The 15,279-nt window shown below is 39.2% G+C and overlaps 1 protein-coding gene across 1 annotated transcript in view; it reads left to right on the top strand.

Moving 5' to 3' along the window:
• The window catches only part of LOC122416909 (uncharacterized), a 51,578-nt gene extending 45,168 nt beyond the window's left edge, over positions 1 to 6,410 (top strand). The window contains exons 2-3 of the mRNA XM_043430059.1: positions 5,787 to 6,148; positions 6,269 to 6,410. Coding sequence (XP_043285994.1) covers positions 5,918 to 6,148; positions 6,269 to 6,394 — 357 coding nt within the window. The 5' untranslated portion in view covers positions 5,787 to 5,917 and the 3' untranslated portion in view covers positions 6,395 to 6,410. The remainder of the gene's footprint in view (positions 1 to 5,786; positions 6,149 to 6,268) is intronic.
• The last annotated feature ends 8,869 nt before the right edge of the window (positions 6,411 to 15,279 follow it).

Raw genomic sequence — 15,279 nt, 5'->3', positions numbered from 1 at the left:
GGCCAGTTTAATCTCCTCTGTTTTGTTTACTTCGCTTATTTGTTGGAGGTCCTCCGATAAACCATCCTGCGAATTGTCTTTCTTCTCATCTTCTTCCGTTGTACCTCGTTCGTTTTTCGTTTTTCGTTGATCAATATTTTCGAGCACGGGTACAACGCTTATTCGTTTCCCGCCGCCGAAGTTGAGGGTTGTGGTTCTTGATGGACCTCTATTGCTTGAATTTCTGGTTGTTGTCGTTCGTTAGTTTGACGATGGTCATTTGGATTATTCGGCGGCCTGTATCCTCCATTGTTCTGTTGCGGTCTCCAATTTGGATTCTGATTTTGTCGGTTATATCCGTTTTGTTGATTGTTGTTTCCATTATTGCGATTTTGCTGAGGATATCCGTTGTTTTGCCGCTGGTTGTAATTTTGTTGATAATTGTTATTGGGCCTTTGATTGTAGTTTTGCTGGTAATTGCGGTTCTGTTGATTATTCCAGCCGTTGTTCCAACCGTTATTAAATCCACCGTTGTTTGGTCGATTGTTTTGATTCCAATTCTGATTGCCTCGGTTGAAATTATTTTGATAGCCTCCTTGGTTATTCCAATTATTTTGCTGTGGCATACGGAACGGTCTCTGTTCGTTTTTATTTTGATTCTGATTTGGAGAGGATTGAGCAGCTTCCTTTTCTTTTTTTGAGTTGATTGGTCCATGCCGATCCATTTTCCCCAGGAATTCAATTAATTGTTCGAGCGTCTTGAATCCCCGGCTGATAATTGTTGCTTGGATTTCATCCGTGTAGTGTTGCGAAAGTGATGCGATTATATCTTCATCACTGGGAGGAGGGATGAGATCCTTTGCGGCTCCAAAAATGTGGATTGTATATTCCACTTTAGATATTTTACTGTCCTTTTCCGAGTAATGTCCGAACTCGAGGTCCTTTCTTACTTTTCTCTGCACATCCATACTCCAGAAGCGCTCCACGAATTTCTTCTCTACTTCATCAAAATCTTCAACGCGGTCCTCGATGAGTACCCACCATTCCTTGGCCGCTTTCTCCAGGCATTGCCCCAGCAAATATTTCATCTCCGTGACGGTCGGATTGGTGACCTCACAATACCTCCGAAATTCCTTGATGAATTTCATCGGTCTCTTCTTCTCAGACCCGTCATACGTAGGAGGTTTAATTTTGATTTTATTTGGATGCAGGTCCATCAGTGGCATCGTCCGGATCCGTTCTCTCCTTTCCTCTTCTTGTTCATCATCGGATTCGTCGTCAGAAACTTCTTTGTTCGGTTTCTGGACAATCCGCGTACTTTCCGTGTTTGGACTCTCAATTTTGTCCTTCTGTTCAAGGTTTTCGACCCTTTTTTTGATCGCGTTCACATTCAGTTGCATTTGAGCAACACTCACCTCGACCACAGCACTCTTCGATTCGTTGTCCTGGACGATTTTTGTCAAGCCCGTGACATGTCGTTTAATCGGTTTGTATATTTGGTGAACGTCACTAGCGATTGTGGCTTGCAAAGTCTTGAATTTTTCAGTAAATTCGGCCCTCAAATCAATGTTTGCCTGATTATTTCGAGCAATCTCGTTGGCCATGCTCTGGACTTGAGTCTTCATTTCTTTCATTGCTTCGATTAAACTCATTAATAATTCGTGATTTAATTCACCGAATTCCATTTTCTCTTTATTTGATTTGGGAGTACCAAATTCCTCTAATCTTATTTCTTCAGGATTCTCGTCAATTTCATCCAAATGCAAACCAAAATTACCGCGAGATTGATTAAAAATATTCCCCGCTCCTGGAGGAGGAATCGAGGTAGTTAAATCGACATTTTGAACACCTGCACTATTGTCCTCGGGATTTTGAAACCCGGAATCTCTCGCTGTTTCGTTTCTTTCGGTCTTTTCCGCCATTTTTGTACAACCGATAATTTTCATTCAAATTTAAAAGTAATTTAAGCAAAGTAAAATATCCGCGTCCCCCTGCAATACCTGCCCCACGTCGGGCGCCAGTTGTAACGAAACGCTCTTGCCGACCTGGCCTGAACGCCGCCACGCGTCGGTTCGAGCAACCTAAATAATAAGGAGCAGGTATGAAGGAAAACGCGGAAACCAAGAATTCTTGTTGAAAATTGAAATAATCAAATTTATTCAAATAACTGATTGAATTTTGACAAAATAAAAAGCTTCGCGATTGCTTTTGATGATTAAAACAGTTCGGTTTTTTTTTTTATATTGTCTTGCGTTGTTTTACCGGATCTGGCGAGAAAAAGACCCGAAAGACCCGAAAACGTTGCAAATTCTCTGTCTGAGATAATTTTTAATTTCTCAATTTTCGAATTTTAATTGTACAAAAATAATTATTAGAAATAAAACAATTTTAAATGTAATGGTTGCGTTCGTTCTAGTCTCTCGACACGCCTCGAGCTTAAAAACCTCTCAAAAATAAAAATATAAATGTTTTTTAAAAAAAATATAAATGAATCCAAGAAGATCTCTTCGCTTTTACAATTTTTCAATTTTGTTTTGACTCGATATAATTTTTAACTCGGTCTATTGCCTCTTGGATTTTTGTTAATTCTCTAATTTGCGTTAGGTCTCCATACCCGGCTAACTCGGACAAGATTTTTATCAATTTTGAATTTAAAATTTTAATTAACCCAAAAAAAAAATAATTTTACAGCTCTGCTTTTAACGATCATAAAATGACAAAATAGAATCTACTATGGAATATGACAGGATAGCGTAGACCACAGGCTCTGGGATTGAAACGTCACCGAATCGCTCCGAGATCCTGTGCATCCACTAGGTTAGGTAATTCACCGTCCACGGGCTCTGGGATTGAAACGTCGCCGAATCGCTCCGAGATCCCGTGCAACAGAAATTTGGAAAAACTAAGAGTGGACCCTGGACTCTGGGATTGAAACGTCACCGAATCGCTCCGAGATTCCAGGCATCCAGGAAAATTTGGAAATTTTAAAGGTTAGGTGCGGACCCTGGACTCTGGGATTGAAACGTCACCGAATCGCTCCGAGATTCCAGGCATCCAGGAAAATTTGGAAAGGAATTTATGAATTTAAAAGCAGAGTGCTTGGTCAGTGTTGTCAGAGAGGTCCGAGTTGATCCTTGAGGCAGGGAGAACTGAATACCGAATGAGTCGCGCAGCGCTTCTTATACCCGTATCCCCACCATAAAATTCTCGAGCGTCGAGAATCTCCGTTTTCGCTCGGTTCTGCGCACCTTTCTATTACGCCTACTCTGATTGGCCCGTTGCCATGATTCACGCTCGCCCGTTGGTCGAGCGGGCTAACATACGATGCGCGGACTACCGCTTTTTATGATTTACAGCTTATTCCGATGTTAAACAATAAAAACTTCAATTTGATCAATTATTACTCAACTTCTTCTTTAATTTGGCATTGTTATTTGTTTTAATATGATTCGTAAAATTATAATCGCTAAAAGTCACGTACGCGTCCTATAGCCCATCAACGCTCTGCCCGCGCATGCGTCGTAGTCGCTTTTTACATTTTTCATTATTACGTTAATTTTGTTACATTGATTTGACTTCGGATCATTTTTCTTAAACTCGTACTATTTTTCTGATGATTTTGATCATATTCACGTACTCGGGCGACTTAAAATAAAAAAAATACAAAAAGAATTAATCTGGATAAAATATAGCGTGGCGAAGTTCAGAGCGGCGCCGGTAGCCCCGCTCGGGCTCATGCCTACCGGCCTAAGATGGCCGCCACCTGTCAACAACGACGAGCGTGGTCGCCGCGATGTTTTGTCCGCGATCTAAAGATCGCGGAGTTTCGTTCGTTTCGACGGGCTCGGGCCGTCGCGCGTGTGTTTCGCTACAATATATATATATTGTGACCGATTTTTCGAACGCCACAAAATTCAACCACTCCTATTGTCGATTTTTTTTATTCGGATTTAATTCCTTGGGCGCCAGTCGCTATACGACTCGACTTAGAAAAGGTTGAATAGATGACCGGCTTGATTCAGCGGGAAGGGCGGGGTAACTTCGAGAATAATTCACTATGACACCAAATACTTCAATATTTCACACAATCTTTAATTTCACTGTACTTCTACAATATTCGGGAAGCGACCTTTTAATCAAATTCATTCGATGAGAATATGTTCCGGGAAATCGCGACACGAAACGACAACGAAGAGAAAAAGTCACGAATCAACGCACACTATCACACTCACCCGATCGAGATCCTACATTCAGTACAATCTATTCCGAGCTCATATTTTCTATCATGGATCTACTCATGATTAGAAATTATTCCGGAAATAAAATTCGATGATGAAAAATTAGGGAGAAAAATATAATACTGAACCCCCGTTAATCGGTTATTCAGCCGAGCTATCTCCCAGAATCGCGTTTGAACTCTCGATCCACGTCCTCGTTCTCTCTCACTCACTCACACTTATTCCCGACTCTTCCTCTCCGGTCTCTACGAACAATTATAAACAACGCTTAGACTTCGTGTACGGCCACGCAACGAAAGATTTCTCTGACTTTACTTCTTCTACCCCGAGTCGTTGGAACGCGGGGAACAATGAGATTGAAAGCCGGCTTTCTGCGGGGCAGAGCCGCCGCCGTGACACGTTTCTCGATGTTTCGTTAGAATACAAAAAAGTATAACGGAAACGAGCGAAATTACCCCTTTTTCGGGTGATAAATTATTACACGATAATTCACGGGAACGAACTAGAGCCCACCAACCGAGATGAACAACGAAAGATTGAACTTACGATGGATGAACTATTTTCCCAAGATCACACGTCCGATCCGCTCGATACTCCACGAAAGTCTGTCTAAATCGATCACCGTCACGCAGTACGTTACCGCTCTTCTCTCTCCCCTCTTCTCGATCTATGTTCGCCCTATGACAGGTGCGTGACATGAATTATGCTCGCGGGGCGTTAGACGGGGCCCCGAATTTTCGTGGGAACAATTAGTTGTTTCTTTATGATGTGAATTAACCCCTGGCCCGATTATTACGACGATGGATATTTTTATGACGGGAGGAGAAGAGATTTTTCATATTACGAATTACGATACTGCTGATGATTTTTATATTCTCTAAGGATCAGACGCCCCTCTTGACGGGACTCCCCTAAGTTTTTCGATGTACGACGTCGCTGATTTTCCAAAATTCCAAGTTTCGAATATTCTCGAGCCTTCGAGAACATTCGACGACGGTTTTTGTGCGAGTTGGTGTGCGTGTGATGTATGTGTGAGTGTCCATGTGTTGTGTACGAGCCCTGCTCGAAGTACACCGACGTTTCGAATGTTCCCCTCTCATTCCACTCGGGAAAAACGATCCAATATGTGAACCTCAATTCGAATATCTCGACAACGACGGTTGGTGTTCCCTCTAATTCGAATTAGACGCTCCCAAATTACATGAAATGATAAGATTACGAATCGATTAAATCTTCTCTATCTTTCTCAACAAGGCCCTACGGAAATCTTTGCGGGATCGTTGCGTGGCTGGAGCATCGATCGAAACGGACAGGAGAGCATTTGTGACTGTTCCTCCATTTACTCTTTCTTTTAAGTAACCATGAAATAAAAAATCGTCACAATATATATTTTATGTTTGTTGTTCCTGACGTATACTCTTTTCGGGTTTTTACGCTTTTCCTAGCCTTTTTTTCCCGCGCCTTCCAAACTACTATTACCCTCCTTTGCGAGGCTGAGCCCTCATCCACGAGACCAAACGCTCTCCCATTATAAATCATCTATAATTTTTACATTTTCTTATATTATAGGCGACTCAAGTTTTCGAGAGAAGTTGGAGGAAACATCGCTGATGAGAGAAAAACTGCAAGACTCGAAGGAAGTGAAGAGGAAGAAAATGCGGTAATAGGAGTAGAACGGGTGGAGGACCGGGAAGAGGAACATGAGGAAAATCATTCATCATCGGGGCCCGAGGATCGAGGAGATGAGGGAGTGGCAACGGTGGGGAAACAGGGAACTGAGAGAGAAAAGTGAGCAAGAGGGCAGGGAGAACATGGATAAGGAATCGGACATGGATGGAGGTGAATCAAGAGAGGGAGAGCGGGCTAAGGAACGGGAAGACGGGATAATTGAGGATGTGGGACAGCAGGAGTTAGGAACTAAGGGACTCGAGGTACATGTTGTTTGAGGTCGAAAATTCTATTTTGCACTTGAATGCAGGTAACATTTTACACTTTTGAGTCAATTACTAATTAATATTAATATGTAACAAATGTTTCAATTGCTGGGACAGAACGAACGAAATATTGAGCCATCGATGAAGAAGCGGAGGAAGAGGAGATCTCCGGAAGAATTGGCCATTGAAGAATATAATAAATTTTGTAGTCCGTGCTATATGAAAGTAGCGATGAATAAATAGTTTTTGTTGGATTTTATTATGATTTGGATTTTTTCGTTCGTTCGTTCGTTCGTTCGTTCGTTCGTTCGTTCGAGAAAGAGAGAGAGAGAGAGAGAGAGAGGGGGGGGGGGAGTGACGGAGGGAGGAACGGAGGGGGAGAGAGAGGGAGAGGAAGAGAGGGAAGAAGGGAGAGAGAGAGAGGGAGAGGTACGGAGGAAGGGAGGGAGGATTGATTGATTGATACATTTATTGAGCCTTGGACAAGTCCTTGAGGCTAGAAATACAAAAATAAAGTTATAAAGTAAATTTAAAGTAAATTTAACGAACTAAATAATACATAAAACATAAAAGCAGCTTAGAAATTACAGGCAGTACACAATGGTATGCAGAAGGAATTGAAAGAGCCATTAACTATGTATATCAGTTTGTATATACTAAATCAGTTCTTGTAATTACGCTTGTCAAAAAGAGACATTTGACCCATCAATTTCATCAAACAAATATGAAAACAGGCGAGCTTTGAGAATGTTCAGAGAAGTTGAATTGCGGATTAAGATCGGTAGAGAATGCCAGAAATAAATAGCTGTTAGGACAAACGAGTTTTGAAAAGTACTGGTACGATGTGGTGGAATATAGAACGTATCAGCTTCTCTGCGATTTGAAGTTCTAAAGGATGCATTTGCTCGAGGGAAGAGTTCAATCAAATACGCAGGAGCCTGAGTACACAATATTTTATACACCATGATGCCCATGAAATAGAGTCGACGAGACTTTACTGTGAACCATCGTAACTGTCTTCGATAAGGAGTTATATGCTCATCCCGCTTCAAATTAAAAATATATCGAATACCTGAATTCAACAAAACCTCCAATTTGGTATTAAGATCAGCTGTGAGATCATTGTAAACCAAGCAGCAGTAGTCAAGCACTGGAAAGACTAGTGTGACCACTACTGTGGTTTTTACCTCAGTAGATAATACATTTCTGTGGTATCGAAGACGATACATCACTCCATTAACCCTGCTCGAAATACTATTTATGTGTTTAGCCCACGATAAGTTAGACGACATCATAATTCCGAGATTTCGGACATCATGCACATAGGGAAGGTTAACTCCATCAATATTAATAACAGGAAGGGTGTCTACATTTAATTTGTTGACATACCTGCTACTACCAAGAATGACAGCCTTAGATTTACTCAAGTTTAGTTTTAAACCACTTCGCAAAGCATAGTTTGAAATTGCTTGGACGTCTTGTGCCATAGTATTTATTTCATCAACGATATCAGAAGGATAGCAGCTACGATAGATTTGTGTGTCATCTGCAAAAACGAGATGTTTGCTGTGAGAAAGAACACTTCCGATATCATTGATGAAGAGAGAGAATAAAAGAGGGCCAAGTACAGATCCCTGTGGTACACCTGATGTGGTTTTAGCCCAATTTGAACAGATTCCAGAGCTGTCAATGCAGGCCTGGGATCTGTCAGTCAAGTACGAATGAAAGAACTTCAAAACATGTTCAGAGAATCCAAAGCTGCGTAGTCTGGTGAGTAAATTTGAATGAGGTATCGTGTCAAAGGCTTTACTGAAGTTAAATAATATCAGAATAGTCACCTTCCTGCCATCAACAGCCTCCCTGATATCATGACACAACCGAAGCAGGGCCGTCTGAGTACTGAATCGTCCCCGATAAGCAGACTGATAGATATCTAGCAACCTATGTGTCTCTAGAAAAGTTGTGATTTGATCGTGAATGCAGCGTTCAAAGAGTTTAGCCATTTCGCTAAGATTAGCAATCGGTCTTGTGTCTGAAGGTGTAACAGGAGGGCTTGTTTTAATCAGCGGTCGAATGTAAGCTTTCTTCCACAGAGATGGAAAGTGAGCAAACCGAAGACAGTTATTAAATACTGATACAAGCACAGGCAGAATAGCCGACAAACCCTTACATAGAGCAAATGGCGATAGTTTATCAGGTCCAGCAGACAAAGACGTGGATGATTTAGTCCTGAGTAAAGTAGTTACATAGTGGGTAGAAATCTCAGTGAATTCAAAAACTGGCCTGTTTTCATCAAGCGGTGTGAGAGATCTTAAGAACACATTTAAAGAACAAGGAGGCGAAGCGCAGGAAACCTGCACATAATACAAATTAAGTTCTTCACTCGAGAAAAACGTGAATGGAGACAGCGAGTTTGTTCTTATCAAACCAAGATTTGAGAGTTCTCGCCACAGAGAAGAAGGATCTCTGGTGGATGACACTCTATCAAGGTAATACTGATTTTTAGCATGTTTCAATCTAAGAGCGAGATCATTTCTGAAATGTTTATAGATAGCCATGTTTAAAATATTTCCTGATCTTCTAGCTTGTTTGTACATTACATTTTTACGTTTTATAAGATCTTTCATTTCATTTGTTAGCCACGGTGCTAAAGGTTTATTTATTTTAAAAGTAGTAAGTGGTGCATGAATGTCAAGAGAAGTAAGTATTTGATAGCAAAAAGAATCCAGTAAGACATCAATATTATAAGTAGATTCACATGAGTTGAATGATAAAAGATTATTATTCTTTAATAAAAAATTTAACGTTTCAGTAAACTCGTTATTATTAAAATTTCGCAAGGTGCGTTTAGTAACAATACGCTGTATTTCTCGAGCTACAGGGAAGGCATAATGCAAAGTAAGAAGGTCATGGCCAGCAATAAAAGGCGCTTCAGATTTGTTAAACAGAGCTATTTTGTTTGGATTGTCGATGACAAACACATCAAGCCATGAGTCAGAACTTTTTGTGTGGTGAGTAGTCTCCGATTCGACAATGTGGAGAGCTTGAGAAAAAACAAGATCTCTCAAGTAGTTACCTTCAAAGTTATTGCAGGCTAGATCACAGTTTAAGTCGCCAGATATAATAACATTTTCGTAAAGTTGAGAAAAACGCAGGAAATCATCAATGAACGAATGAAAGAGTAAACCTTTGGGTCTTCTATACATAGAGACAAATAGAAGCACATAGTTTGTGATTGTACGAATCTCGAAAATAATATATTCTGGGGCATTTGAAAATTGGCTAGGTGAAGAAGCGAGTATTTTTACTTTAAGAGATTCGTGAACGTAGCATGCAACTCCACCTCCAACTTTACCCTCTCTATCGTTGCGAATAAGTACATAGCCCTCCAACTTGACTAAATCATCAGAAACTCGAGAATGGAGCCAAGTCTCACTGATGGAAATAATATGTGAAAAATTAAATGAGAAATAAGCTCTAATTTGATCAATGTGTCCGAGTAAAGAATTAGCATTTAGCAAGGAAATGGTTAATAGATTATCGCAAAGTACAGTCTTCTTATGATGAGTTGATGAAATATCGGACGTTGACGTTGAACCATCTAATGATTTGGGTAGTAGTCAAGTAATCTTCGAGAAGTCCACATCAGAATTAATCGAAATGATCTCGGACCCATCCATTTTGCGCACAAATACTCCGCGCGAAGTGGCCCAGGCATGTTTCCATCCACGCTCTTTAGTGATTGAGCGAACACGGCCAAGAAATTGGTGTATTTGAGGAGGGAGAAACTCTTTTATTATGATGTTTCCATTTGTGTTTGCCGAGAAAACCTCATTGATGGAAAGTATTCTCTTCTTCCGTTTCATTAACAAAACCTCGTTACACACCGATGCCGATTTGAACCGAACCAAGAAAGATTTTGAGCGTACTTGAGATGACGTTTTATGTTGATCACCAATAGCACCTTGAGGCTTTTTTTCAAGGCTGCGAACATCCATAATATCAGATGAACATTCAGCTGCACCGAGAGAAGATAAGATCTTATCAACAAGTATTCTCGGTGAGTCATTTAAAGATGCCGGTAGGTTATGAATTACTATCCCCGGTGACGTCAGCTGGGCACTTAGATTTGCAACATTAGTCACAATACCTTCCATCCGTGATTTCAACTCCACATTCTCTGCAGCGATGTTTTCAGTTCGGTTACTAAGAGCTGCCACGTCAGTGCGTACTTCAGAAATAAGTTCACCCATATTATCTTGATTTGTCGCAAGGTTTGACACTTCAGTACGAAGAAGCGAAATATCTTGGACAACTCCATTTATTGTCTCAGAAAGAGACTCAAATCTCGACGTCATTTGACTCTGCATTGAGACCAGGTTTGCATTGATCGCCGCAGTGTTCGATTGAATTTGACGCATCACATCTTCTAATGTAATGGGCGAAGATGAACCAGCAGCTTGAGAGACATGTGAATCTGAAGGTTTGGACCAAAGACACGGGCCACAGCAAAAACTTTTAAACTGTTCATTATTGTGAAGATCAATTTCAAACTTAGTCGACGCACATTCAATATGAAATGTTTCCTTGCACGAACCTTTACAAACAACAATGGCATTTTTGGCTAAGCGTTTGCAGATGGAACAATAACGTTTCGTCATTTTGATAAACTCTACAGACTGCACAGAATAGAATGATCAGCAATTTTAAATTTCAAAGTTGCTCCGAATAAAGAACTTATCGGTTGATGGTAAAGTAGATCACTCGACAGAGAACCAAAGTGATCGAGGTCGATAAGTAGTGATTAAAATTCAGAATTGTTTCCAGTTCACTTCAGAGAATACACTAAGATATTGACGGGATTCTATCTGATTTGATATGCCTCGATCACTGGTCGATGAAAGCCAATATTAATGTGTCAGTCAGTATCATTGACAGATAGGGTTATGTAATAAGCCGGTGTACAATTTTCAGAACGGACGAAATAACGAAATTTTCACATAAAATGAGCAAAAAGAACGCCTTATAAGAACAATAATGTTCGAATTTTCACTTATTGTGCAGATTTGCACAAGTAAATTGCAAGACTGTCTGATTAGTTAAGCAAATGATAGGCACTAACACATTCACAGGAATTTCGTATGGCCGTAACTGACAGATCACAGTGAAAACGCCGTCAGAATCAAAATTTGTAATATTCACAAAAACACACTGCTTCTCAGATAAGTAAAATAACGTAATAGTTGAACACACTACTATTTACAACTAACACACTATAATAAATTATTTTGTTCGTTAATTATAGATGAAAAATAACTTTATACTGAGACAGAATTCCACATCACTTTCCCGCTCGAAGAGAGAGAGAGAGAGAGAGAGACAGAGGGAAGGAGTTTGGAACGGGGGGGGAGAGGGGGGGGACGAGAGAGAGAGAGAGATATGCTTTATTAGCCTTCTCGGCTATTTCTGTGACTCTTTTACATTTTTACATATACAATATTTTTCTTACATATAACTTATAGTGTTAATTTCACATTTCTCTTTTCTAGTATACATGATTTAAGTGCGGTCTTATAACTATTCAGTCGTCCTATGCCCCTAATCGCCATTGGTAGTGCATTGTATTGCTTAATCCCTTCGTAATAAAGACTTTTTTGCGCGGACTTTGTTCGCCTTGTATTTATGCGAATCTCGTTGTTTTGCCTTGTCACTCTTCCCCTCCCTGTACCTACCAACTGCATTTCGTCTTTTATTACTTGTGGTAGCATGTTATTGAGCGCTTTGTAGATAAATATACATATATTGTATTCTATTCTTTCTCTAATTGACATAAAACATAGCACTTCCAGCATTTCTTTTACTTTAGTACATCTATTAACTTGCAAAATTGTTCTCATTGCACGATTTTGTGCCACTTGTAATTTATTTAGTTCTGTCTCGCCCATATTTACCATAATGGTAGAGCAGTATTCGAAGTGTGGTGCTATTATTGTTTTATATATTGTACTGCGTGTATATATTGAAACTTCAAAAAGTAAAAAAGGCACGCCAAGTATTAAAAGGTCGTGACCGTCGTTTTAAATGATTTTCTATATTCGCATTGTCAATAAATAAATTTTAAAAAATGTTTAACTGTGAAAAAATATGAGATCTATTGTAACATATACAGTGAATGAATTACGTTTCCTGTAGGAATTCTGAATTTTGGAAATAAAAAAAAATGAGATCATTTTCTAACGTAGCCAAGTACAGTGAATGAATTAAGGTTCTTGTGGAATTCATTCGTGTACACTTTTAGCCCTAATCCCTCACTTATTCATAAAAATTTTCCAGCAAACGTCACAGAGCAACAAAGGTTTCTCGAATGATTCTGCAATTATTAAGAGATTATCATCTGTTTTTATGCTAGCACGGGTTATAAACTTAAAACAGTTTACGCGTACAAGTGCATGCATTGTATCTATACGATGAACTGCACAAATTCATTTTCAACATTACACACAAGCTTGGCGTGCATGGTTTTCAATCGGAAGCTCGGGAAGAGACAATTGTTTAAATTTACTATGAAAACAATAATTAATTAGAATTGTATGAACGAGTGTGAAAAAAACCGATCCCCCAATAAAATAAGAGGGGCCCTGTTATATAATGATTTGGTAAACAATACAGATGGGTGAAATTTGTGGATAAAATTGAACAATTAAACGAACGGATAAAGAAATGAAATCAATCAATCCCTTTATATGCCTTTATCTTGTACGGATAGATACGGCCATTCTTTCATGCCCATACGCATTTTAATTTATCCACGCGTCACTTTCACTCGTTTGTCCGTACACTCTTTTTTTTACCAAATGGGCAGATGATTGGATGAATTACACAAGTATTGAAATGGATGAACAAAGAAGTAAGCTGTGTAAACATTGATTTGAGAAAAGAAAACGCGTTGAATACGAAACTTTTGGAGTAATGAATTTATCAGTCAAACTGGTCAAGAATAGATATTTTTCTTTGTGTACACAGCGCGGGATCTTACGTCGAACTACTCAATAAAATAGTTGGATGGAAAAGGGATGGCAAATTAAAAAACAATTACATGAGAGGATCATCAAGTTTTCTTCAAATATATGGACGGATGAGGCATTCCTTCGCCGAGCTTCCGATTGAAAACCATGCACGCCAAGCTTGTGTGTAATGTTGAAAATGAATTTGTGCAGTTCATCGTATAGATACAATGCATGCACTTGTACGCGTAAACTGTTTTAAGTTTATAACCCGAGCTAGCATAAAAACAGATGATAATCTCTTAATAATTGCAGAATCATTCGAGAAACCTTTGTTGCTCTGTGACGTTTGCTGGACAATTTTTCTGAATAAGTGAGGGATTAAGGCTAAAAGTGTACACGAATGAATTCCACAAGAACCTTAATTCATTCACTGTACTTGGCTACGTTAGAAAATGATCTCATTTTTTTTTATTTCCAAAATTCAGAATTCCTACAGGAAACGTAATTCATTCACTGTATATGTTACAATAGATCTCATATTTTTTCACAGTTAAACATTTTTTAAAATTTATTTATTGACAATGCGAATATAGAAAATCATTTAAAACGACGGTCACGACCTTTTAATACTTGGCGTGCCTAATTATATACATATTTTATGCGCAAACCAGGAGCTGGTATTGCCCCCGCTGTGCGCCCATTCTCTGTCTCTCTCGCTCGGCGACGCAGAAGGAGAGGGGGTAGCCGCGTTCAGCGTAGTGCGTGACGTAGAGTGTGACAAAAGTAAGAAATCGTGCAAAGGACGTAAGTCCAAATGTAAACAAGCGTAACTTACGCCCCTCTGTCTCTAAGAAAATGAAAATCCCGAAATGATGGATTTTAAATCACTAACGTTACATATCTCAGGATCTACTGGACGGATTTACTTGCAACAAAGACCAATGGAAAGAGAAAAATCGAAAAAAAATCGTCACAAATTTTCAAGTTCTTTTATGAAATGGTTTATTTGTGAGAACCATTTGAAAATTCTGTGACGTCATAAAACCGGCATATTCGCGTATATAAGAGTAGCGGCAGGGCTCGCGCTGGCTTTTCTTTTGCGCTGCAGTTTTTCCTTTTAATACTTGGCGTCGAGCCGCTACCGCGTCTCTTGATAATTCATTTCCTATCCTGTTCAAAAAACTTATTTTCTTTCCCACTTTTTTCAATAAAAATTCACAATGGTTTTTGAACACTAGTCTATCGTCTATGAGTATGCCCAAGTATTTCATAACTTCTACCTTTTCCAATTCTATACACTCTTTCGTTACTATTGTAGTTGTCCTGTTCATTTCTTTTCTTATACTCCTTATGATCATGTATTTTGTTTTGTTGGCGTTCATTTTTAACATATTTTCTCCCAACCAGTCTTCTAATTTGTACAGGGCTTCTTGCAGTTTTTTTTCTACCTCTTCCGTACTGTATCCTGTTACGTAGACAAGGGTATCATCCGCAAATAACTGTATTGAGGATTCTCTGATCAGTGCCTTTTTTATATCATTTATATAGATTATGAATAGTATCGGTCCTAGTACCGAACCCTGTGGTACACCATAGTCACTTGACAGTTTCGATGACATTTTTTGCCCTAATTTTACCTGTTGGTATCTGTCCGATACATATGATTCGAACCAGTTTAGAACTGTTCCTTTCAATCCGTAGTTGGCCAGTTTTTTAATAAGCTTCGCCCGGTCAATGGTCTCAAATGCTCGTTTTAGGTCCATAAAGAGTACTCCTATCATTTTTTTTTCACTCACTATTATCTTCCATTGGTTTAATACTATTTGGATTGCTGTTTCGCATGAATGATTCTTGCGAAATCCTGATTGTTGTTCTATCAGTGTATTATTTATTGTCAAAAATTTCTCAAGTTGTTGTTTGACGACTAGTTCTAATAATTTTTCGTAGATTGGAAGCATATTTATAGGCCTAAATTCTCCTGCCTTCCGTGTATTTGTCACCTTTGGGATCGGAATCACCGTAGATGTTTTCCATTCCTTTGGGCACACTCCTTGCTTTAATGAGGTGTTAATTACATCCGACAGTTCTTCCCCTATTACATCTATTATCTGCTTTAAGACG

This window comes from Venturia canescens, chromosome 10, assembly GCF_019457755.1.
Source record: "Venturia canescens isolate UGA chromosome 10, ASM1945775v1, whole genome shotgun sequence".
NCBI classification, from domain to species: domain Eukaryota; kingdom Metazoa; phylum Arthropoda; class Insecta; order Hymenoptera; family Ichneumonidae; genus Venturia; species Venturia canescens.
This window is presented reverse-complemented; position numbering and strand designations above follow the sequence as displayed.